At 37.4% G+C, this 27,944-nt stretch overlaps 1 protein-coding gene across 2 annotated transcripts in view; it reads right to left on the reverse strand.

Moving 5' to 3' along the window:
• The window catches only part of LOC115224251 (sarcoplasmic/endoplasmic reticulum calcium ATPase 1), a 129,149-nt gene that overhangs the window by 84,932 nt on the left and 16,273 nt on the right, over positions 1 to 27,944 (reverse strand). For both annotated transcript variants that reach the window (XM_029795055.2, XM_029795056.2), the window contains exons 2-3: positions 14,816 to 14,833; positions 7,368 to 7,450 (exon numbers count right to left, since the gene is read on the reverse strand). In XM_029795055.2, the coding sequence (XP_029650915.1) occupies positions 7,368 to 7,450; positions 14,816 to 14,833 (101 nt within the window). The remainder of the gene's footprint in view (positions 1 to 7,367; positions 7,451 to 14,815; positions 14,834 to 27,944) is intronic.

Here is a 27,944-nt window from a genome sequence, read left to right on the forward strand (position 1 = left end):
GGAGTTCTGAGTGTATTTTGCTTTTGGTAAAATACACAGGCATAGCCTTACTTGGAAACAGATAAGGGTTAGCAGCCTTAGATAAAGGCTGTCTGATCCATACAAGCATGGACAATTGTTAAATGCTGATGATGTACAGGAGAGAGACTATGGCCCACTCACCAAGCTAAAATTTCGAATCCTGTGACTAAACACTTTCTTCAAGTGAGAAATTAAAATGTTATCATTGCCATTATTTTCTTAATGGAATGTAAATAACCAAGATGCCGCCAAGAAGTTGGAAATACACGAAGTCAAAAGAATTCTTGCAGGAGGAGAGAGAGAGAGAGAGAGAAAAAAAAAAATGAAATAGAGAAAAAGAACAACTTTATATAAAATGGTTCTTCAAAAGCAGATGCTAGGTATTATCTTGAAAGATTTTAAGATTGCATGGCATATACTTAAGTTAATTGGCCAAATCTTGGCATTTGATGCACTTCAGAAACTGTACTGTCAAAATATCAGGTGCTCAACAAAATAGCAAAATGTAAGAGGGGGGAGGGAGAAAAAACCTATGATGTTCCTTCTCCTAGGAAGGACCAAATTGCCTAAATAACCGAATTGCCAGAATAGATTCATAGAAGTTTTTAATATATTGCGGTCAGAAAAATAATGGCATGTGAATAGTGTTATTCGGCTTTGTTCAGAGTTCAAATCCTACTAATCTCAATTTGTTTTTTGCTTTTCTGAGGTTGGTGAACTTAAGTACCATGGTTAACATAATCAACAATGCCTTAGAACAGTGGTTTCTAACGTAGCATTACAGGTATAAAAAAAAAAAAATCCAGAAAAGAAAAAAGGAAATATTAGGGTTCAAGCATGGTTGTGTGGAAAGAAAGTTTGTTTCCTAACCACATGGTTCCAGGTTCAGTCCCACTATGTGGTAGCACCTTAGGCCAGTGCCTTCTACAATAACCTCTGGATGACCAAAGCCTTGTGAGTGGAATTGGTAGACGGAAACTGAAAGAAGCCCATCACATGTGTGTGTGTGGTCTGTTTACCAGCACCATTGCTTGCCAACCATTGTTGGTGTGTTTATATCCCCTGTTACTTAACAATTCAAGAAAAGAGGCCAATAGAATAAGTATCAGACTTTTAAATCAAAAAAGCACTGGGGTCAATTCTTATGACTAAAATTCTTCAAGATGGTGCACCAGCATGGCTGCAATAGCCATCTGATTATATTCCACAAGATATTTTGTCTGACACTTCCACTGAGATTTGGTCCCAAACAGGCACATGACCAAACCCTTAATAACAAGCTTATGATCAAAAACATAGGACCAAACATGTGCCATGCAGATAGACTAAACTTAAAACCAGGTGATTGCAAAGCAAATTTCTTAACCATAAGACCAATTATTGTCTTTGCTGACATGAATCTTAAACAATGGAACTGAAATTCCACTGACAAACTACAACTCCAGCATGGTCTGTCTTTAGTTCCGACAAACAAAATGTACCATATTTGAAATGTTGGCCTTAGAAATCCGTCTATACATGATCCAGTTCATCAGACAGATTATACCCAGCATAGCCTGGTTTTAGCTTTGTGTGTTTGTTCTTTAGTTATAAGGCAAAACATAAGGAAGAAACCCCTAAATAACAGATCCATGATCAAATGTAAGGGGATTAATCCCCTAAATGTAAATGATCATACATTTAGGTGACAGAACTCCAAAATGTAACAAACTTTTGATCATATATTTTAGGGAATGAAAACCCCTAAATGTAAAATCAGACCTATCTATGATTAAGCTTATTAGGGTACCAAACACTCGAATGTAAAAGATACAAACACAGAGGACAGAAGCTTTAAGGCAAAAATAGCCAAAAGCAACATTTCCTGACAAGGGAAAAGAAATTTTTTGAACATCAGCAACTTTGATGCCATCTTCAAATTACAATCCCAAAATATTGAGTGGAGGTAGGGTGAGCAGGAAAAAAAAAAGGTCACATTGGATGATGAGGTCCTAGATGTACAATGTTTTAATAAAAGAAGGGGTCAAAACAACAAAGGCATCTATGTCACCTCTAGTTTTTTTTGTTTCATTTATATTGTTTATCAAGGTTATTTGCAAGGATGCAAGAGAACAGGTCTACAAATTTAGACATTGACAGGAGAGCTGGGATTGATTGCCCTTCTCTTTTGTCCTTCACCACCTCCCTAACACAAACCACTCGACTAAAATTATGATCACTATGATGACGGGACATAATTATCTATCCCATCATATGAAATTGCTTCTGGAATTAGTTTGAGCTATCAATAGAGAACCCACCCACACACCACCACCACCCGTCCCTGAGTATTCAAGATGCCATGATGCCACCTACCAAACAAAAAAAAAGAGAAAAATAAAAGGGTTATTTTTACTCTTGTATTTCTTTCCCCACCTGAGATGAAATGATATTCTTGCAAAAAAAAAAAAAAGACCAAAAAAAAAAAAAACAAGAAACCCCATATCTCCTCAACCTTCTTAGAAAAAGAAAAGAAATTACCAAGATGCTGTCAGTAGAACTAAGACTAGTATATCATTAGCTCAGTGAACATAAATGGCTTTGATCACAGTTTTGTCATTTAACCTCAGCTCAGCTGCACTTCAGTCACAGTTTCCCTACCACCACCCCGCTTAACCTCAACCCCCACCCCACCCTCATCTCACAGGTATCATGTCTATGTAAGATACCAAGATATCATCATATTTAAAATGTCAAAACTGCACCACCACAACCACTTCCACAAATTCTGTTTCTCTAAGATTTTCTTTCTTTATAACTGCACACACCGACTTATTAGTTTGGGCCTGAGCCAAAACAGCTAGTATAGAATACTTCAGCAGCATACTAGTCTCAGCAGTGACTTTTATGGCTAGCTACCTAACTAACTAGCAAGTGAGCTATCTATCTGCCTACCTTTACCAGCAATACCTCCACCTAAGTGTTAAACATACCATTAATACCACCAGAAAATAGAGAACAAAACAAAAAAAAACCCAACAAACAAACAAAAAGAAAAACCAGTTCTAGTGCATTAATACTGATTTAGTACACCAATACTCAATATCCAGTGATTGAATTATAATTTACTTCACCAATCAATATGGTACATGAATGAGGTCCCATTAAAGAACTGTCAATGCACTTGACCAACTTGTTAGAAACCGCAGTCAAACAGGCCAACTATTGTCTTAACCCTTTAGCATTTAAACTAGCCATATCCGGCCAAAATATTCCCTCTGTTTTATGTTGAAACTAACCAGATCTGGCCTCTTACACCTACCCTAAAAGTTCATTCTAAAAGTATACAATCGTATTATCGAAATCTCAAAGCTACAAGATAATACACAATTAATTCAAAACAGTGTGGATAAATAAGTATTACATTTGACAGAGTAATCTGAACGCTAAAGGGTTAAAAACAAACTGAATACCATAATACCATTGTACAAGAGATTAAGAGATTAACAAAGAGGAGATGATCACAACTCAGATGTCTGTTTGCCAGAACTGACCCAAAACTAAACAATAATGGTTGTGTTTAATACATTTCAAAACTTCTGAAAGAAATGCCCTATCCTGCATGAGAAAGGGAAAGAGCTAGTCCCAACCCCCAACTTCAGTTTTTTTTCTTTATATTTTTAGTATTCTTGTATTTCATACAATAAACATTACGATTCCATATTTTTCGCTCCCATTAAGGTAGAGACATCTATTCTGAAACTTTAATTTTTTCTTTCTCAAATGACATTACAAAGAACAACTCTGAATTAAGATAATGTGCTCAATAGAAACTGATGGGTCATGTTTCAAATACTGCCCAGACCCGATACTTCAATTAATAATTATTCAAGATGCTATACATATGCCCTGAGCCAAACAAACCCAGAATAGCCTACAAGACCCACAGCCACTTGACCAGCTAGAAATACCAATCAAATCTCTCATCTCCTTCAAATCCCATGCTTTTTCATAAAAAGGGTACCAGATAATATAGTTCTTAGATTAAAGATATTTGAATAAAACCTGGGGTGGTCAACATATTACAAAAACTAAGAATGGTTTGCAGAAACAAGGATAAGCAAGGGATAAACAATAGCACATGGCTCTTGGATGACTTTAGCAGAATCTACCATTTCAACAATTCAGTCTAGATCAGAGTCTTCTGATAATCAACCAGTCTTAGAGACCCTATCCTTCTTCCTCTCCTTAAGCCATAAACAAGAGTGAATATATAACTTTCCCTGGCTACCACACCATGCCTCCCAGATCCAGCATATCTTACTTTTTATGTGTTTCAGTCATTAGACTATGGCCATGCTGGGGCATTGCCTTGATAATGGTTGCAACTAGACTGCTACTGAGATAAGAGGAGGTGACAAGCAACAGGCTGTTCCTCAAGGTTTTGTTGGTGATCTCAGTCTCACAGACCAGCAATGAGCTGGACCAAACTTTCGCTGTTCAACAAAAACCATCTTACTCAGATTTATATAATACTGCCACATACTTTTGCCACTGTCCCCATGCCATCCCAGAGGTTAAATCCACAAGGCTATTCAACCACAACAGACCTTTCTCCTGAACCAGCACAGGTAAGAAACAACAGCATATAAACATTACAAACACACACACACACAGATACTTCAAGGGGGCATACTGGAAGAGATAAAAGCCATTAACGAAAGAGAAAATTTAAGTCCAAAAATAAGGTCTCTGAGCAAGAATTGAACCTGTGATGATACTAACTTGAATCAATACAAGCTCTGGTAAATGCAAGTTAATCATACACACATATACACCTTAGATGATATTTAATACAGATGTAGGATTAATCACTTAGGAATTAACTATATAAATTGTGTAAACTGTGAGGGATATATACATACATATATATACATATATATATATATATATATATATATATATATACACACATGCGTATGTAGCCATGCATGGATATGTTCATATATATGTAAGCTTATCTCTGTATGTACGTTAGAAGCAATCAACCTCAGTGTACATAAGAGATTCATCATTGGGAAAGAATGTAAAATGGTTGGCAATAGAGTGGTGTTGTAAGCAGCATCTAGAATAGCAAGAATATGTTCTATGTAACAAGAGAATGTAGCACTTGAGTTATCATCTTACACCATCTTTCAGAGCAGAGAAACACATCAAGAGGCCCCCCCACTGCCACCACACACACACACATTACCCATACAAGTATATCCATCCATCCACACACACATGCACACATACACCAGCTGCTGACTCCCGTGCAAAGGAATACAAACAGCCAGCAGTTCTTTCATACCAGATCTTTTACACATATACACATTATTTATACACATACACACACATTATATGCCTATATACATATACAAAGACATACATAGACATTCATACAGAGCTGTCTAAAAGAGTGTGCCCATGCAGCACACACAAATAAAGAGAAAGAAGAGGGGGAAAAGAGATAAAGAGAAGACAAAATTTCAATGATTATAATTATGTAATTAATAACATTTCAGTAATTGTGGTTTTATATTTTTAAAACAAATTAAGAAATAAAGATAAAATTTACATCTTGTTTTGGCTTGCACTGGATTTTTGTTCTTATTTTCAAGCTGCTCTCTCTCTCTCTCTCTTACACACACACATACACATGCTATGAAGGTCAGAAGTAGCATGGATTCAAAGGTCGCTAAGATAGCAATGAAACGAAAGGGTTAAAAAAAGAAAGAAAAAAGGTAATCGAAGGGCTGTAAACATGCAAACTTTTGATCAGATTGTAACAGAGCAATTGATTCTGCGAGTGAAAATGACTGCCATATGATACATCTTGGTGTTTCGCTTCATGTCAGGAACTGATCAAACAGATTTGTAATCAAAGGCATTCCAACCATGGCCAGCTTGTCCTTCCTCTAATTTATCTATGACTAAATTATCTAACGTCTCCTTCACTGTTATTTAATCTCAGGTCAGCACTGATCCAACCAGCCTATTATTGCAAATACATTGCAACCATGACCACCTTATCTTTGCCAGGTACAGTGAGCCCTGTAGTGAGTTCAATTCTCGGACTGGGTTGTGTGTTGAGCATGACAATTTTATTTCACATTGCTCCAGTTCACTCAACTGTAGAAATGAGTTGTGACGTCACTGGTGCCAAGCTGTATCGGCCCCTTTGCCTTTCCCTTGGATAACATTGGTGGCATGGAGAGGGGAGACTGGTATGCAAGGGAGACTGCTGGTCTTCCATAAACAACTTTACCAGGACTTGTGCCTCAGAGGAGGAACTTTCTAGGTGAAATCCCATGGTCATTCATGACCCCTGGCCAATATATAAATATATATATTTGATGAGAAAGGATTGGGAATATGTAAATGAAACGGGTTTTATTTTTCTTAATATACAAGGTAAATATTTCTATATAGATATATAAACATATTTACCTCCTATGTTAAAAAATAGGGCTTTTTATTTAAACACAAATTTAATGCATTTTCAACCCTTTTTCAATATATATATATATATATATACATTAATCTGGTGGTTTACTTGATAGTTTTGTAGAGTACAAATTTATTCTTAAACACAAAATTTGACAGTGACTTTGAAGTTTTAGCCAGTTGAGTAATCATCAGACCTCCCATTATATATATATATATATATATATATATATATATATATATATATATATATATATAAAGCTTGTTATTTGCAGATGATTTTGCAGCTATTTCTAGCAGATTGAGAGACTTGTCTCATCTTCATGTTGATGTCTCCACACCACCTACCCCAACCACAGAAATCTGACTATGGACACAAACATTCTAGACTTCTGATTTTATTATTCTTTTGAAAATTGGAAAATAGTGACACAGAAGAAACTATTTTTTCTTTTTACTCCTTTGAGAAAGGGGCACTACCCACAACCCCTTTTTTTATGTCAGGGCCTCTCTGTGATCTTCACAAAAAAAAAAAGACTCAAAGAATTGCCTAGGGGTGGCACTAAACTGAGTAATGGATTACTTGTGGGGTCATTAACTTGCAAGGCATGACCCCTTCACAGACTGAAGTATTATGGGAGGTGGCTCTGTATCAGGAGTAGAGAGGCTGAAGAAAAAGGGATAGGAACATGTGTCTTGCTGTAGGGGAGATACATGAGCAGCCCAAAAGAAAATAGAGAAAGGAGAGTGATGACATACCAGAGCATGGCCTCAAGGTACGAGGTGGACAAAGAGAGAATAAGGGCAAAGCATGTATGTGCACACACACATTTCAGTGAAGATGGAATGAAAGAGAGGGAAAAAGAAAAGATACTTACGAAGGAGATGCAAGCAGCTAGCAACAGAATTTTTACTAGCAAGTCATCAAATTGCTCCAAAATGAGTTCCCAAAGAGGTTTACCTATTGGATTAAAAGAAAGAGAAAATATGATTAAAATTTAAAAAACCAGCAATAACAAAAATTAAAAAATACAAAATAATATTTTCGATGGTCTTCTCTTGTCTTGAGACAGCATTCACCCGGGGTGGGTTGAGCTGGCTTCATTCATCTTCAATGCTGCATCTCTCACAAATGCTGACCAGACCTGGCCGGGATACCCTGCTCACCCATATTTTCGATGGGTGAGCAGGGTATCCCAATGGTATATGCAAGTCCTTATTTTCTTTACTATTTCAATATTTTATCTGACATGCAGATAAAAAAAAAAGCACTATCATCATCATCATCATCACAACGAAGAAGCCATTATGCTGTGATGTAATGACAGAAATAAAACAAGTCCATTGAAGCAGCAATATATAACTATATTTCTAAACATCTCAAGTTCAAATTACACCAAAGCTTACACTTATCAGCCCTCCTGGGTCAATAAGATAGTGAAGTACTAAACAGAGTGAGGAGAGGGCTTGGATTTTTACTTTAGTCAACTGTACCCTCACACCACACCAAAGCTCTGGCCTAAGGCAGAAACCATTAAGTATTTTCATCGTTAACAGGGTAACGAGTAAAATTGAAAGTTGGGACATTGGATGAGCTGTCTCGAAGTATACAGTGACAGTTCTAAGTTCCGAGTTCAATCCTCGTTGAGGAAAATAAAGTACCAGTCAGGTACTTTAGGGTCCTACTTATTAGGGTTTTCCACTGTTTGTTTGTGCGGGGACAAGGTATCTCAAGAACTGCTGGATGGATTTGGTTGAAACTTTCCGAGATGTTTGATCTTGTAACTGGCAAAAACTTATTAGATTTGGGGATCGATCTGGTATTGGACAATTCTGAATTGCATTTCCTTTTCTTTTTTTTTTTTTAACTTAATTTTTGAGAGTGGCCAGGTTCATTTTTAGTATTCTCATTTGTAAGAGCAGTCGAGTATTTCAGATATTCTCATTTTATAAAATCATCTCTGGCTAATCATTGAGAGGATGTTGGTGTTGCTTTGGTAGAGGTTTGTGCTCTTATCATTATTATTAAGGTGATGAGCTGGAAAAATTGTTAGCACATTGGACAAAATGCTTAGTGGTATTTTACTCATTGCTATATTCTGAGTTCAAATTCTACTGAGGTCAGTAAATTAAGTACCCGTGAAACACTGGGGGTTTCAATGTAATTGACTAGTCCCCTCCTGCCAAATTTCAAACCATGTGCCTTTAATAGAAAGGATTATTATTATCATTATTAAGGCAGCAAGCTGGCAGAATTGTTAGTGCAGCAAACAAAATGCTTAGTGGCATTTCTTCCAGTTTTTCACTAGAGTTCTAATTCCACCCATGGTTGGCTCTTCCTTTCACCCTTTCAGGGTTGATAAAATAATCGTAGTGAGTTGTTATTAAGAGAACCCAGTATTTAGCTTGGACCCCATTCTCTATTCCTTGAGTTCAAAACCCCATTAGAATGGTTTTAATCTTTGAGCCCTCGAGAGTACAGGTGAGTGTCATAAAATAGTAATAATATAGCAAAGATTGGTTCCACTGACTATACCAAACTCCATAGTCTTTGGATTAGCAATACAGGTTGAGAGCTGGACAAAATGCCACACTGGATTTTAGTTACAAGTCTTTACATTCCGAGTTCAAATTGCACCAGAGTCAACTTTGCTTTTCATTCTTCCAGTTCCAATAAAAGAATTGTTTGTGTTTAGTCATCTCACAGGTTGTCTCATTCAGTAGAACTAGGATTGAAAACAATTCATCCTTTGGGGGTTGATAAATTAAGTACCAATGAAACACTGGGGGTTGATGTAATCGACTGGCTCCCCTCCCCTAAAATTTCAAGCCTTGTACCTTTAGTAGAAAGGATTATTGTTTTGCAGGTAGTGTGTGAGCTGGCAGAATCATTAGCATACTGGACAAAATATATACATAGGGTAATTTGTCAGTCTTTTATGTTCCAAATACAAATTCCTCTGCAGCCAACTTTACCTCCCATCCTCTTGCAGTCGATGAAATAAGCCTCAGTTGCACATTAGGAGTTTTGTAATTGACTTATCCCTTCCCCACCAAATTTCAGGCCTTGTGCCTACAGTAGATAGGAAAATAGAAGGCATTATTTAAGGCAGCAAGCTGACAGAATCCTTTCTACTGGAAGCACAAAACCTCAAATTTGGGGGAAGCCAATTACATCGACCTCAGTGCGTAACTGGTACTCATTTAATCGACCCCCAAAAGGACGGAAAGCAAAGCCGACCTCGGCAGAATTTGAACTCAGAATGTAATGATGGGCAAAATACAGCCAAGCATTTCATCCATCACGCTAACAAATCTGCTGGCTCGCAGCCTTAAGCAAGCTGACAGAATCTGCTAGCATGCTGGACAAAATGCTGCTAAGCATTTTGAGCTCCAATTCCACCAAGGTCAACCTTGCCTTTTTTCCTTTAGGGTTGATAAAATAAATACTAGTTGAGCACTGGGGTCAATGTAATCCCCCAAATTTCAAGCCTTGTCCCTATAAAAGAATTCTTTGCAAGACATTGCTAGATAACGCATTCATCGATATACTGTTTTTAATTTTTTGTAAGATGCTGAGAGTGATTTGAGGGAGGTTAGGCAGTTATTTCTTGCAGGTTGAATGACCTAATGTAGCCTCCTTGTTGATTCGGTAAATACCAGAGAAATACTGATGACATTGTGTACACATCTCAGCCAACCTTCAAACTCGGTAACCTTGCATTCAAGACAGAAATGCTGCCTGTCTGGGTCATCAATACACTTCAACTGAATTGCGGGCGATGACGTCCAGAAATTCCCCCCGTCCAATATTTCACATGGTTAAAGTTACCCCATCTCATTATCATCCCTCCCACTTCTTTTAATAATTGCTAGAATATGAAGTCAGGCAAACATTAGGAGTGGAGTGGAATCAAACCATATCAAACAACCATCTAAAAGATAATATATGATACTAATAATACTTAAATATTTTTAAATGCCACAGGATACATTTATTCATTTGGCCTTTTTCTTCTTTTTTTTATTCCATTTCATTATGAATGGGAGGAGAGAGAGTGAGAGAGGGGGGGATATAATAAGAGAAGGAAAAGGAAAGCCACTGTTAGCGTAGGAACGCTAGTAATACTGACATTTCTGCTTGACTTCTTGCAAGAGATCAACTTCTATGAACCGGAAGAATGAAACAGCAATACAATAAAGACAGTGACATTTGACCAATGTTATCACTGTTGCTGACCATAAAGACTACGAGCCGATGAAGGAAGCCAAAACATAGTCCCGCGACCTGCTAGAAATAACAGCCAAACCACCTTTAAATCATGACTTACTATCTTGAAAATAAACATATGTTAGAGAGGTGTAGTTGTTGTATATTCAAAAATGACAGGATGGTCACAGCAGGACTGCTTTTTGATCATAGGCCTGCTTGATCAGAGTTGACTTTGGGCAAAACAACAGCAGCATATAAAGTAACTGTGTACAAAATTAAATACTGAAATGTTTAGGAACCACTACATCATCGACTGACTGACCCAATAGATAAAATAAACAAATAAAAATTACCCCATCCTTGGTCACCAAGTTCCTGTGCTAATCCAATAATCTGGTGGATCATGGTGCTAGTGGAGGATGACTACTTGTAGTGCTGGCAGACTAAGCATTAACCCTATTAAAGGCACCAACCAGCTCCAGACCACTGACCCTGGTTCTAACATCTGACTTCCCCACATTTTAAAGGATCACCTCATCATCACTTATAAAATTTTTCATCTCTACCCCCACCACCCTCTCTTCTAAAATGAGAACAGTTATGTCACTCTTCTACAGCAAGAAATCTGTTCTGCTCTGGCCCTTTTCCACACAATTTACTATTCTCCACTCCTTATTCTCCTACTTCAAAGTTCTCCCTCTCCACTCAAAGTTCATAGTCTTGCAAGCTGCATGGTGATTGCATTAATGCTGGGGTCATGGAAAAAGTACCTAGTACACACTGTACAGGGGTTAGCATAAGGAAGGGCATTGAATTGTAAAAAACATGTCAAACAGACACGGGAGCATGATGCAGCCCTTGAGCCTATTGGACTCTGCCAAAAACCAACTGGTCCATGCCAAGATGGAACATGGGCATTAAAAGATGATGATGAAGACTGACAATAAAATTTATCAAATCTATGTATGGCCTTCTTGTTCAGTTATATTAAAATACAAGTTAGACCCTTTCAATCTGGTACTGCATGGCCTAGTATGTTTTGAACCTGCAGTCATTTGTTTTAGACTAAACTGATCATAAGACTACGATTTCAATTCTTAGACCACCCGGACTCATTTTACATAAATCTGGTCCGCTCAGCCACAAATTTGTTGCAGTAATCACTGGGAAGTTAACACTGCAATGGACTGGCACCCCGTCCAGGGGATTGTTGTAATCTGTCACATTCTACAGAAACCAGGTTAAACTCCTACCTTATGAGTCCTGGAGCTCATGACACGGTATGTATGCTATAATGGAAGCATTTAGTTGTATTAAACTTTGTTTTAGGTTTGCTAAAGTGTGTGTGTGTGTATATATATATATATATATATATATATATATATATATATATACACACATATATATACATAAAAGGGCACCATTTGAGCATGATCATTACCAACGTCACCTTACTGGCACCTGTGCTGGTGGCATGTGTAAAAGGATTCGGAGTGGTTGGCATTAGGAAGGGCATCCAGCTGTAGAAACTCTGCCAAATCAAGATTGGAGACTGGTGCAACCATCTGGTTCACCAGCCCTCAGACAAAATCGTCCAACCCATGCTAGCATGGAAAGCGGACGTTAAACGATGATGACGATATATATATATATATATATATATATATATATATAGTTAGCGTGTGTGTGTGGAATTAGATGACAAGGGTAGGTTTACATAAGGGCTCCCCTTCAGGATCAGTCTTTATTTTCAGTATTTTACCATAATCCAGCAATGGACAAGTCCCAGGTTCGATGAATTTTAGCTGTCCAACTTGCAGCAACTTAATTTTTTTACTAAATCTCTCTTAATCTATTTTGAGAATAATCCAAGATTTAAATGCACAGCTTGCTTGTGAATTTTTAATTCATTAAAAAAAAAAAAAAAAAAAAATGGGGGATGGCAAAATGGAAAAATATCTCTCAACCAGAAATGTAAGGATTGAAGTGTTGCAGGGATGACTATGGGGTTAGCAAGTTTAATTTACAACCACATGGTTCCAAGTTCAATCCCACTGCACGGCAGCTTGGGTGTGAGTGGCTAGCTATGAAATTGCTTAGTGCTAACTTCTTGTCATATATACATATATGCATGAACATATGATGTAATACCTATATATAACAATGCATGTAAATACAGACATACATGCACATGTATATACACAAACCTGTATGTATGTGGAGTATCTTTCACCAAGTTATTATTGACAAAGGATGTAGAGCTTGGTGAGAAAACCACAGAACAGGTTACAATTCACCACTTGGGTTCCTGAAAGTAGCTGCCATAAGACAGAGTTGTTCAATGTCAAACAGTGGGAGCACTGAATAACTGACAAGTGTTTCTTTAGCATGCACAGTTAGGGTTAAATGGCAGAGTTCAGTTGAGAATGGTTTAATTCAGAGAAGGAAAGGCAGTAGTCATGATTCTGTGATCTTTGAGACTTGTGGGAAGAAGCAATTGAGAACCTGGTCCAATGGCTTGCAAAAGGTACCCCAAGACGGGGAGAGAAACAAGAGGGAGGAAAGATTGGACCCTCAACTGGCTGTTTTAGCAGACACTACATAGCAACTATCTATTACTCCATTGGCTTCTGGTTCCACATCACCTTGAAGAAGCAATTGACAACTTGGTCCAATGGCTTGCAAAAGGTACCCCAAGACGGGGAGAAAAACAAGAGGGAGGAAAGATTGGACCCTCAACTGACTGTTTTAGCAGACACTACATAGCAATTATCTATTACTCCATTGGCTTCTGGTCCCTTCTCTCCCAAAGGGTCATATGACTAACCAACAATGCTATTTATAACACAAGGCATGCCATTTAGCAGTAAACTCTCAGTAACATACTTATATAATCCAGATTTAAATCCAATTTCAAACCATATAATTTCAAATGCATTGTTCAAACAGGAGAAAAGCAAAATACAATGGCCTTTATTTTTAAAAACTATGTGGGCATAGCATGGCCCTTTTTCAAATAGTGGTGAAAGAGTTGTGGACAGCTTTTGAGGAAGACCGAAAAGAACAAAGACTTTTTTTTTTTTTTTTTTTTGTTTTTTTTTACTCTCCATTATTTATCATCACACGTAGAAATTTCAGACTTGAATATTCCCAGCTGTTGCTCACTTCAACAAAGCTACCCACAGTTTTTGTTTAATAATTAAAAATATATAAATAAGCCACAATTGATTTAAGATCCTGAAATATGGTAGGTAGCTGGGTGCAAAACAAAAAAAATCTCATTTTCCTGTAACAGGTTGACATGGTACACAAAAGCAGAACCAATAGTTAACTATTGTACCAAGGCAGTGCTACATGTGATGTAGCAAGATGACCATCACTTCATCAAGATGACCATCACCAAACCAGCCCTATATGTGATGTGGGAAGTTGACCACTACTGCACTAGACTGGTGCTGCATGTGATATTGCAAAGAGACCATCACTACACTAGGCAACTCCACATGAGGTCACAAGTTGACCAGCAATTCACCAAACCAGCCCTACATTATATTAGAATTATATTATTATAGTTAGGTGGCAAGCTGGCAGAATTATTAACATTTTGAACAATGTTTAGCGACATTTCTTTTAGTTCTATGGTCAACCTTTCTTTATGTTAACTTTGCCTTTCATCTTGAAGGGGGGGGTCAATAAAATAAGTACCAGTCAAGTACTGGTATCAATAGACTTACTCCCTTAAAATTGCTGGCCTTGTGCCAACATTTGTAATTATTATTATTATTATTATTATTATTATTATTACCATATTAGAACTATTATTATTAACGACATTGTTATATTACTGAAAGTTTGGTCTTTTGATTCATTTGCGATCTATTCTTGGCATTAAGACTTAATTCCATCTTTTAACTAATAAAAGCAAACAAAAACAAAAAGAAAAATGTTTTGTTTTTCTTTGTCCAACTGTGAAAAATACATTGCAAATAAAAGCTGTCAAACCGTCTCAATCGATCATTTGCCGAAGTTAAGTGAAACAGAAAGATGTTGAGAACAACAGCATGAAGGATGGAAGAATGGAGTAAATGGAAGGAAGAAACCGAGTCAACCTACCTTCCTCAGCCGGCAGTTCTGGAAAGAGAAAAAACAAAAAACCAATATTAGAAAACAGTTTGAAGAGACAACAAAACAAGACATAAAAATCATATAACAAATCGTATTTGATGGCATAGAAAGATGCAACCCAATTTCTGCAGAGCATAGACAGGATAAAAAAGTCTTTTTCGTGCATTAAAGCAATGTGATATTTAAAGCAACTTCAGATTTAGGACTCTGCATGATATTTTTTGGAGACATTCTTTTGTTTGGAAAAGAAGTGCGTCTTATATACCATCAAATACAGTGTATACATTTCTATTGTACTACTAACATATCCATACAAAACAGATATTGCGATTAACAAAAGAGAATAAATGATATACACTCATCCACACAGATTTTTATTATGCGTGCGTGTACGTATGTGTATAAATTCTATAAGATATACAAAAGAGAAAGATTAGTAATCCCTTGACTATCACAAGTGTTACGTTACAACCTCACCCCTGCGATAGGTGAAAATCTGCGAAATAAAAAAAGTACTGCACTGTACGTTTTTTAAAAATTATTTTTATAATTTGTATGTATATATTGTATTATAAATGCAAGACAACACCATGGAGGAACCAACATGAGCTTAACCCTTTTGTTACCAACCCGGCTGAAACTGGCTCTGGCTCTGTAGTACAAATGTCATATTTTCATAAGTTTGAATTAAAATCTTTCATCAAACGTTAATCACAATGTTCCTAACACTAACTTAATGATAACTAAGTTATTTTCCAAAATTCTTAGTTGTATTTAAAATAATTGAGAGAAAAACAGAGCATCTCAAAATAAATACAGTAACGAAAGGGTTAAATAATAAACCGCGATATGGCAGGGGATTACTACAGTTGGTAATGCAATTTTGTTAGGTTTGTTTTTCCAAACATTAACAATTGTTGCTGAAGTAGTCTTTTTTTTTTTTTAGGATTGGATGCTCTTCCTGTTGCCAACCCTCGCCTGTATGTAAGGTAATATTTCCCTTTGTCCTTCAGTGAATAGCTAAATAGTTGAACATGCTTTTGTGGACGGATTGTAAAATAAATGACACTTTCTTTTTTTAGGATGGCAACCGGTTTACAATTAGCGTGTAAATGCCAAGACAAGGGAACAGAGACATATGCAAGCATAGACACACACACACACACACACACACAACAGGCTTCTTCCAGTAACCATCTACCAAATTTTATTCACAAGACACTGGCAACCTGTGGCCTGCATTGGAAGGCACTGGCCTTCAGTATCCATGCAGTTAAAAAGAACTAAACTGTAAGGTTCTGAAGGGACCTTTTTAATCACACAGCCAAGGGGAGAGAGAGAAAGAGAGAGATCCTCCATAACTCAACAAGGACAATTTTTATAGATAACTTTCAACACTAGAGGCACTCCACTCATCTGATATTTATATCATGCTTTAGTTATCCTACACAGTACACACAAAGTTTTATCTGGTTTTATATCCATGGAATAGATTGGACAGGTGTGCTCATCTGAACAGATCAGGAGAGACCTCATTGCACACTTCATCTTAGCTTTAGTTTCTATGGCTGGTTGCCCTTTCGAACATTAACCACTTTACTGCATGTACTGGATGTATTTTTCATGGCACCAGGACTAGATAGGTAGCCAGGTCCTTGTCACAACTGAAAGGACCTCATGAACCTCATGTCTTTGCTAGCTCGTCTGCCTCTTTGTAAACTGAATGGAGGCAAGGATGAACAATGCCTAAGAAACTTGTTTTGCAATTATAGAAGGTCCAAGTTCAACCCACTGCATGGTACCTTGCATAAGCATCTCGTACTATGACCTCAAGTCTACCCAAGTGAAACTGGCTGGACAAAAACTGGATGAACTGTGCTTGCAATTTGAAGGGTCGGTTTTGCATCCCCACACCCACAAGCTTCAAGTTTTCATCTACCAAATACTAACCTCAAAATTACATAATTCAGAAATGAACTTAACCAAACAATCATGCCTGTGTTCACACACACACACACACACACACACACACACACACACACACACACACACACATTACTGCAAATATTCAATGTCAGTTTCATTCATTTAAGTTCTGAGTATGAATTAGCAATGAAAAACAAATTAAAGATGAAGACCAATTATCAGATTTAAAAGTGGTTATAAAAATATATCACCATCATTGTATTAGCAGTGAAAATGGCAATGAAAGTGGCACTTGACCTTTCACACCAGCATTGTCAGAAATTGAAGCCCATGTGCTTAAGCAGAAGTATGCCTAAAACATTTGATGGGCTCAAAAGTAGAGATGTGATGTAGTAACACATCTACAATTACATCTTTGATGGACCATGACAAGATACAAATTAACCAATTCCAATAGCCAATATAAGTATTATACTTAATGCATACACAATGTTGATAGGCCTGTTACTGAGGTATATGTTCTGAGATAACATCTGTTATGGATGTGCTGTGTTAAAAATGAATATCAGAACAGAATGAAAATTCATCCCAGCAGTGATGAGTGGAAGCATCAGATACTCTTGTCTTTTTGCGCCTTTTCAATGGTGTATACTTGGCGCCAGTCTGAGACAAATTCTTGTCTCCCTCAAATATTGTTTTAAATGCATGATGTCCATAATAGGGGTTATCCCAGAACAAATGCTGCAATAACTGGTATGTATACAGTGTGTGTACATTGAGTATGATACATAGATGGCTACTTTAAATTTCATACTGGCTCAGTTGTGTATACCAATTCCAGACGGGTGTGAGGTTTTTACAGCAGTGACTTTGTCGCACTGTTTGTAAGTAGTGGTAGCCCAGAGATTGTGGACTTTAGTGCTGACCTCAAAAGACTACAGAGACTCTTGGCAGAAAAGGTGAAATGTTGTGAAAAGCCAATAACAGCTGCAGAAAAATTATCAGCAGTGAGGAAGGAGTTATGCAAGGGATAAATTGCCTGGTTTGGATGTTCTACTCCATGAGATTTACAGACACGTTCCAAATTTGTTTGCTCCTCTTTTGACAAATATCTATTACAACTGGTAACAGACTATGGTGGTCAGCCTCACCCAGAAACAGGCTGAGAGGAAGCTAACCCTGAATGGCCAGCTGAGGTGGCAAGTGCAAACATTGCTGTCATCACTGCTACCTGACATTACTCCAGTTTTATGATAATTAAGCTGAAGCATCATCAGTTCTTTGGCATCTTGTAGAAGGTTCACATTCAACTAATCAGAAGATGCGGGTGTTGGTGACACTCTGCACAGCGGGTGTTGGTATGCTGCAGCTGATAATGTGCAGGCATGAGCCGAGTCTGCAAAGACTGATGGACAGTGAGAAAATGTAGCTATCTGTCAGATGCAGTTACCCCACAACTCATCTCTTTGACAAGGCTACAGACTAGGGTTAGATGAAGACCAATATTGGGCACCTGGCATCAGGAATGTTGTGAGGTGCAATTCTCTAGTTTCATCCCTGTCAAATTGGTCAATACAAGTATCAGTCATATGTTTTGGTCAGTTCATATCAACCATCTTTGCCTATTACTAACTTGATATTAAATGGTAAACATCAGTCATAGGACATTTCATTTTCATAGAACTGACTGATCAAATCCTGGGTCATTTATAACACACCTTTTATATATGGTCCCTAGACTTGCTCAAAACAGCCAGTCAAATCCAACCATAAATATACAAGGTGGTCACAGGGGCTTTGTTTCATGAGGATAAGGTTTAATTTGGCTAAACAACAATGAGCTTACAAGGTACAGTGTAAGTAACTAAAAAGCAACAAAATGGGACCACAACAGATGACATACATACAATGATGAAACCACTCAGCTCAATAATAGGGTGCTCAGTATTGATGGAAATTTATATCACCAATTTCTTGGTTGCCTGTTATTTTTCTCAAGAAGGGTGTGTGCTGTGATATTAGGGGGGTTCATTCAACACACTGTAACCCTACTCTTTATAAATGGAATTTGTGATAATTAGGTATTCATTTAATTAGCTATAGACCCTCACCTAGTACAAATGGACCATATGACATTTGCAGCAATGCTAGGCCATTGGTGAATAGAAATTCTAGGTTCAATTTTCTGGGGATGGATATTTCAAAATGATTACCTCCCTAATTGCTCTTGAGAAAAGCATAACTGCCATTTATTCACTCATTCTTTACATACCCATGTCACAGCATGGCCACAGTCCAAGGACTGAAATGGGATACTTCTCCAATGACAAAAACTATAGGACTTCATACATTATACAGCATTCACATTCATCCCTTGTTTCAGTTGAAATCCTCCAAGATTAATGTTGCCCTTCCCAAGGTTCAAAGATCCCAACTTGACTACAACTCTCCCCTTACAATAAAAAAAAACCCTAATTTAACAAATATTTTTTCTGCTTATGGTGTAGCAACAACAACTATTGCCAGGATAATAGTCTCTCAGTGATCACTCAACCTGCAACAAATAGCAGCCAAATTGCCCTCAAATCACACCCTGCCATCTTATACATTGAACAATGTACAATGTGGTAAGTTCTCTTGGTATAAGAACAAGAAATAGGCTGGTCATGGCTTGAATGCATTTGAGAACCAATCTACTTGACCAGAACTGGTGACTGGGGAATCTCTGCAGGACAGGAAATAATATACCTAATAAGCTGAGTAATGCAATTAAGTTTCAAATCCTAAACAAAAGAAAAATAATTATGACATTACAATCTTATTTCCCATAAAACCAGAAGTGTGTATGTATGTATGTATGTATCTATGTGTATATATATATATATATATATGTATGTATGTATATATGTGTGTATGGCCTTGAGCCAAAGTTTAAACATTATCAAGTATCATCCAGGGGAAAGGTATGTTATAGGATCTCACACTACCTCTCCCACGCTGAATATGTGCTGCCATTCATTAGGAGCGAGAGAATTGAAGTCAAAACATCATTACCACAATAATGAATGCCGCTAGATTGCCATGGCAATATAGTACATAAACACTGCTCTAATTAGGACAAAAACGCAGAAGATTATGTCTAATTACTGTTTATTAGTTAAAAATAAAATCATTAGTCATTCATTATATATATATATATATATATAAGAGAAAGAGAGAGCCAACATCAGTTTTCAGGTTATTACATTGATTGCTGTGGGTCTTGTGTGTGTGTGAGGTAGGTGTGTATATTTGTTATTAGTACCATTAATTTAGTTCAAACTAAATTAATGCCACGTTGGTAAGTAAAGTTGCAAACTCACCGATTGTAAGTGTTATGGTTTTCTTTGGCAGAATTACTAGATCGCCGGACAAAATGCCTAGCAGTATTTGCTCCACTTCCTTACATTCCGAGTTCAAATCCTACAGGGATCAAACTTTACCTTTCGTCCCTCTTAGGCTGATAAAAGAGTACCAGTCAAATATCGGGGGCCAAGTAATTGATCTTGGTCTTGTGTTTAAATTTGAAACTATTATATTTTCATCCTTTTGGGGGTCAATAAAATAAGGCACCAGTCAAATACTGGCAACAATGACACTGACCGACTCACTTCCCAAAATTGCAGGCCTTGAGCTCAAATTGGAAACTACGTTTTTGGAGCTTCCCTTTGGAGAGACAAAATGTGTGATGTGTGCACGAATGTATATAAAGTGTAGGGGGAAGTGTGTGTGTGCATGTGTACATTCTATGAGAGTCATTGTTTTAACCCTAGTCAATCAATCCAACAGACCTGTGGTGAAAGGTGTTCTAGTCCAGTTACTCCATGATCAGCCAGTCTTTTTTTTATATCTTGTACATCAAAGATTTCATTAACTAATTTTTCCTTTTTTTTCTTTTGTCTTGCAGCATACATGGTGGCCAGAAATGCTGATAGTATTTAAACTAGCAACCAGTACACCATGGAAAGTGATTGGTATTAGGAAGGGCATCCAGCTGTAGAAACCATGCCAAAAATGACATTGGAGTTTGGCACAGCTGAGACTTGCTAGATCTTGCCAAATTGTCCAATCCATGCCAACATGGAAAATGGACATTTCTGATAATCTGAAGATTTAGCTTCTCTCTCTAACAGACTGGGCAATCGCAGAGGATCCCTCAGTTTGAGCAGTGTGAGATGTTGGAAAGAAAGAACAGGAATGACATTAAATGCGTTAAAATAATCCAATGATTACAGTGGGGCTCTACAAAATTTACGAAACACCATCACAACAAACACCTCAACCACAATACTAAGCTTTTGAAAAACAAGGAGAGCAGGGGTGAAGTGAGATTTAGAACAAGTATTTATTAGACAGAGGAGTAGTAGTAGCCCTTATTCCCTTATTGAATTTTATGCTCCATATTGTTGGGGGCTAAATGTAGCTGATCTTTGGTTTGGCTTTCTGCTGGACATGCAGAGGTAGAAAGATTTTCAGCCTTGCAGAAGAAGAATGGTTGGACACAAATGTTTTAACATGGGGTATGGAGCTTAAGGAAATAACAGATGCACCCCAATTTCTGCAACACATATTCAGGAAAAGATTTTAATGCATTAAAGCTTATTGGGGTGGGGGTCTAACTTTGCATATAGGATCCAGGGTGATTTTTTTTTTGAGACTGTGCATTGGAAAATAAAAGTGCATTTTATATGCCATCAAATACAGTCTAAGAAGAGAGTTGGGTGAAGAGGGAAGAGATGGTAAATAGGTAAATAGATAAGTTCACTCTCATAAGTGAAAGTCATTGTAGTAGTACAAGACGTAGAGAGAATCTGAACAAGACTTCTTCAAGGAAACAGTTAATCTATGACTAAGCATATAAGTAAAAGTCTTTGTCATCAATCAAATGACCTTTTTGTTTATGTGGCCTAGGATGTATGAGTATAGCAACTGGTCCATATATGTATAAAAAAAAGGGGGAGGGGCTTTCTGGCACAAAAAAGTGAATATTATTTTATTCAATGGAATTGACTTTCCCATGTCCGAGTTCATTTAGCTGTCAGTTGGTCCAACAGGATTGGGTATAAATTCACAATTAGAAGCAATGCAAACTGTAAAATTGTTTCAGCAATTGTTAGCTTGCAGGGCTTGAGTTAAATACACACACACATGGGTGAAGTTACCTGGGTGGTGTTAACCAAGGGTAGATTTGTCTGGGTCATTTCCCACTTTGAAAAGTAGATAGAAGCTTTGGCCAAAAGGCTTGGTGGTTTGTGGATTTGATTTGGTAACAGGAATAGTTATTTTGACAGGAGAAACTAACAACAACATTGCCCCCACCATTCTATACAAGCAATCACAGATCCAGACACACACAAAACAGTCTTTCAGTTTCTGTCTATCAAATCCACTCACAAAGCTTTAGTTGGCCTGGGGCTCATAATAAAAGACACCTGCCCAAGGTGACATGCAGGGAGACTGAACCTGAAGTCACATAGGGAACCATGCTTGATCACTACCTTATTTTATCAACCTCAGAAGGTTGCAAGGCAAAGTTCGACAGAGCAGGATTTAAACTAAAAATGTAAAAAGAAGTAACCTATAACCATAAGGTATTCAGTGATGCTCTACTGATTCTCTGTAATCTAGGGTGGAAGACAATCTGCCATCCATTAATATCATCATGTGCTCTCAGTGAGTTTTTGCACAGTTGACTCCAGTTGAAAGCAAAGCATTCAGGTCAGCTCCTTGGACTGAGGATAATCCCTTCCCTCACACCAACCCCACAAGCCCAGTAAATAATTAGGGATACTGCACTTCTCTGCTGAGAGCTTTAAAAAAAAAACCACCCAGCCAACACATATCCTTTTGTTGGGATATTTATATTGAAAATATACCTTTCTCTGGTATATTTGCATTAAGTTTGATACACAGATAGCTACTTTAAACTAATAGGGCTTCTGTTGCACATAACCCAGAGCAGGGAGGGGTTACATGTAAACACACATTTGAATAGTTAAATGGAATAAGTAACCCTCTCCTCACTTCAGTCCCGAAGATTTACATTGTTTAGCAAAAAATAAAATGAAAATAAAGAATGAAAAGTTTGTACAAGGGTAAAGGGGACTGCTACACTGCTGTTCCAACTAGATATTGAAACTAGGTCAATACTCTACCTTCAAACAGACAACTGACAACCATGTCTTATATAGCACTTGTTATACAACTCAACTACATAATGGGGGTGGGGGGAATGGTGACAGTTTCAGAGAGAGATGGGGGGAGGTGACGGCTGACTCTAATCCTCTTTCCTCCTGTTCGGGTTGTAATTGTTGAAGAGTCTGAGTAGAGTGGCAGAGGAAAGACAGAGCAATAGCCCTGATATATAACAATTAGTAGGCACCAATTAGACAAGGGATTCTGTCTGAACCACTTTTTGCCTATGGATTTCTGCGATTTCTATTTGATGCTACTGTACTTTCATAAAAATTCCTATTATATTTTTATAATTGAATATAATTAGGAACTGCATTAAAAAAAAAATTAAAATATTTCGTGTCCTGTAGAACCAATTTATTGCGTATGATTAAAAAAAAAATTTACATGGACCCTACCCCGCAAGGGCCATATGGATTTCTAGTTGAGAATCACTCAATTGTTGCTGATGTGTTTTTGTTTTGTTTAATTTTTGTTTCCAAATCTCTGTATTACAAATAATTTCAACCCAGCCCCTTCGCGAAACTTCACCTAAGGGAAACAAAGAGAAAAAAAATTATTTCAAGGTACTGCCTCTAAGAGAGGTTTGAGGAATGGGAATACTAGGCCTTCTGTTGGTATATCTATTTTGTCGATCTCAAAGATGAACAGCAAAGTCGATCTTCATCTTCAGAACGCATTACGTAAAAAGGAAAGTAAATAAAGCAGAGCTTTTCGCCTGGCACGCTGCCATCGATTCTGCGATTGAGTCTGCTGATAAATAATCGGAATTTCAAAATAATTTCAAACATGTACCGAAACTCACAAGGTTAAAAAATTTACGAGAGTCGACTAACAAGACAGAAAAAAAACAAAAGCTTGAACGACACTCGACTTTATTGACCTTAGAATGTACAACAGGGTCTTTCAGCTTTACAGGGTTGACAAAATAGGGTATTGATTCTAAAAAAGGCAATGTTGGTCCTCAGCAAGATTCCATAAAATCGAGTCTGTTAAATAGCGTAAATACCGCCACATCACTCTTTTAATAATCGATTTTTAACATCATAAGCACAAGGCCTCGAATATTGGGGAAGCATAAATCAAATGATATCATTTACAGTATTTAGCCGATATTTTATCGACCTTTGTGGTTTTTTAAATAACTTAAAAGCATTTTAATCCAATGCTCTACCGCCTCTGCTACAGGAATCAAAGAGGAACGAATTTATTTTCTAACATTCTTCCCTTTTAAAATGTTTCCCTAAATTTTATAGACTGTAAGGGCGGTGTGGAGGGTTAAATGAACAACAATTGAACTGTCGCAATTTAAAAGACCAGGACCAAAACGATGTAACTGAATGGAAATTCACTGGTATATTTTGTGACCAATTCAATGGAAAGTAGAGATTGATTACTAATAAGGTTGTTATTACGTAAGCGAACTTTAGGTGTGGTATTTTTTTTTTTTTTTCCTTAGGAGTGTTACACACACAGTTCCTGTTGTACCCAAGTTAACCTCACTGACAGAAATCCAAAGGAATTACACCCGTGAAACGTCATGACTTTCCATTTTACTTCCGGGCCGTAGTGTGTGATTTGAGGGAGATTTGGGTACTATTTCTAGATGGTTGCGCGTCTACCACACGCCTTCGCGGCGGAGATAGTACTGTAAACAAACGAACAGAAAGTCTAGTGTCACACGCTAGTAGTACTAAATAAGGCATGCGTTTTATCTAGGGCAGTGGCGCTCGAAACCACATTTTCATTTCTAAGTCATATGATTCACAACAGCATTCTAAAGTATAATCGGTTATATGGGACCCTACACACACATTATATATATATATATATATATATATAATGACGTGTGTGGGTAATCCTCAAATTATTTGTGCCTTCGGACAATTTATTTCCGTTTTGTCCTAGTGTTCCTTCTACACGTGGCAGCAGTATAGCCGTTAAATTTTAAATATATTTAAAAATGAAGAAACCCGAACACAACTGACATCACAATATTTAGATTCTAATCACGCTGTTGCTGTTTAGCCCCAGGACAGCTCTGACCCAACTGAGCCACGATCAAAGACGATCCAACCGTGACCGTAGACTAAATTTAAGACCACATTATCCAATGTATTACATTTTTTTTTAAAATGAGAATGTGAATAAGTTTTGTTATACGTTGGCTAGGGATAATACCTTAATCGCATATCTATCTATCTATATCATATCCCTTCAAGCGAAAGGGTTCGAGAATTAGAACAATTATCTACGTTAATTGTTCGATAATCACGGCTACTATATAACCCATCATCACTATCTTCATAGCCATTACATCTCTCTCTACAAGTATCGCCCTGGTAGCTTCATGCTGACGGAGACGGAGTGGCGATGAATTATCATCCCCTTTCGAAGAAGATAACATAAGAAGCGATGTTTGTTTATGAAGCAGTCGAGATATCGTAGAATGTACGGACGGAATAGACAAGGGTAGAATAGAGGGAAAGAGGTTAGTGGTTACAGGGTGATAGATAGTGAAGTCTCCATTGAATGCACTCGAAATAGGTCACACTTAAGAGACCAAGAATTAATATAAGCTTAACGTAGATTCGGAGGTGTGGCATAATCCCTTTTTTCCTTTGTATTGTACATATAACGAGTTAGCAGAGGGGATCTGTTATAAGGTTTCTTCTCGACTTAGTAAAGGCAGCTAAACCTTCAAATTACACCTTGAACAATGGTAGTTCTGAGATGTGTGTGTGTGTGAAGTATAAAACAAAAACACGGTACGGTGATGATCGATCAGGACTGAAAGAGAATCTATAAAACCAGACATGCGTGTTAATGTATGAATTTAGCTGTAAGCTCTTAGGAGACGATCAGAGTCTAGTTTACAATCACATGTTCGATAACCGATCGAGGACGTTATCGATTGCAAGAGAAAAGTGTAAATGAAATACGCCAGCTGATTTACACCCTTTACAAAGTACTTAAAAAAACAAAAGGTCCCGATTCAATAATACATTAAGGGTTTGCATGAAATGCTTATATACACAATTACACACACACGTGTGTATATATATATATATATATATATATATATATATATATATATATATAATGTGCACACACGTATATACTCACAATTATGACAGACCTTTGAGACAAAAATGAAATTTATAACAGAGCCAGACTTTTGCTAAACACTTCGTTGGATGAGTAACGATAACGTAATACAAATGGAAATATATGCACGTTGATCCCTCGCTTTATAAGTTGAACCATAACCATATGTTTTATATAACGAAGGCTGATTGATTTATCTAGGACATTTTTTTAAAAAATGCGCCTTAACAAAACCGTCAAATCCGGAATTTACATAAGTGTGTGTAAATGTAGGACAATGTAGGTATTGAACTACTAATATAGATTATAAATTCAAAATCTGCTAGCCATCTCGGATCTTCTATCATATCATCACCAGAGATAAACTGGTGTCCCAGCTAGTGAAGGAGGTGAGGAGAGAAGGCTATATATGACATTCAAGCCGGTTATCTGTATGTGTATTTTTATGAACACACTTTAAATAAATCCTCGCCTCAAATACTGTTTCGTCCCGAGTTCGAAGGTGATCGAGTCAAAATCATCCAGTCGTTGTGCATTGTCATTCAGGACATTATTCGACCTGTCCTCTGAACTGAGATTGAATAGCCACGTAAGGCTTCCTCGGCTCCAAGTCGGCCCTGATCAAAGACATTCTCACCGAGTGATTCCATCTCTCTCCTCAATAATAATAATAATAATAATAGGGCAGGTGAATATAAGGTGTGTTTGATTGCTATGTATGTGTATGAGATAGCTGGCCGGTACAGCCGAGCCCATAGCAAATTTGCATCGTGAAAAGAAATTGAGTAAGAAGACCCAAAAGCCTGACTTAATTATTCAGGTGATCACGTTGATCACCTGAATAATTAACCAAAATAAGAGTCTTAAACAGGCTCGTGGGAAAATGGGAACGGAGAGGAGGAGGTAGGAACAGAGGGTAAGAAATAGAAAGGGTAGTGGCTAATTGAGGGAGGAGGGAAGGAGAAAGAAAGAATAAGAGATATGACTGGTGGGGAGGGGGAACCAGAGGTTGAAGGGAGAAAGGGAGGTTATGGACGACGGAAGTGCGGACTTGTTTTAATGTGGGAAACCTAAATGCCGTCATATATAAACTTCCACTGTTGTGTGTGTGTGTGTACGGACACATGAGCGCGCGTATGTGTATGATATGACTTAATGCTTATGTGTGTGGATGCATGTCTAAACACGCTTGTATATGCACGCAAGCAAACATTCTTTTGGACATCTAGACAATGTGTGTGTGTGTGTGTGGGCCTGTACTTATGCTACCTAAGAATATGAGAAGTATGGTCATATATATATATATATATAAATAATCATTTCAAACGAGCAACAAGGCGAGATCTATCTGTCTCACTCCTCACTATAATATCATATATAAAATCTACACACACACACAAAAGTATCAAGTTCCTCCTCAGAAAGAGAGAAAGAAAAGAAAAAAAAATGTAGGTGAAAAGAATTGTTCCCCAAGTGCGTAACCACTCCCCCATTATATATATATATATACAACTGAACCTTTTAAGGGCATTGCATCATAAACAGCCTGTGCTTCTTAAAACAACAAGACTAGAAGGAGATAGATTAATGTACAGTAAAAACAAATAGAATCCGTCAAGAGGAGATTGATGAAAGCGTAGAATAAAGGGCATAAATTATATGTAAGCGACACAATGGACTATACACACGCACGCACATACACACAAACCATAGAGTGCTGAAAGGAAATCTTCATTGGCAGGTAAAGTTTATTTATATACACGAAAATGAGCCAGACAGCTAGACTGACGGCAGCAACAATTATGAAACACCAGCCGCAGATGTCAGATGCGGATAGCTAGGCAAGCAG

This window comes from Octopus sinensis, linkage group LG25 (assembly GCF_006345805.1).
Source record: "Octopus sinensis linkage group LG25, ASM634580v1, whole genome shotgun sequence".
In the NCBI taxonomy this organism is placed as follows: domain Eukaryota; kingdom Metazoa; phylum Mollusca; class Cephalopoda; order Octopoda; family Octopodidae; genus Octopus; species Octopus sinensis.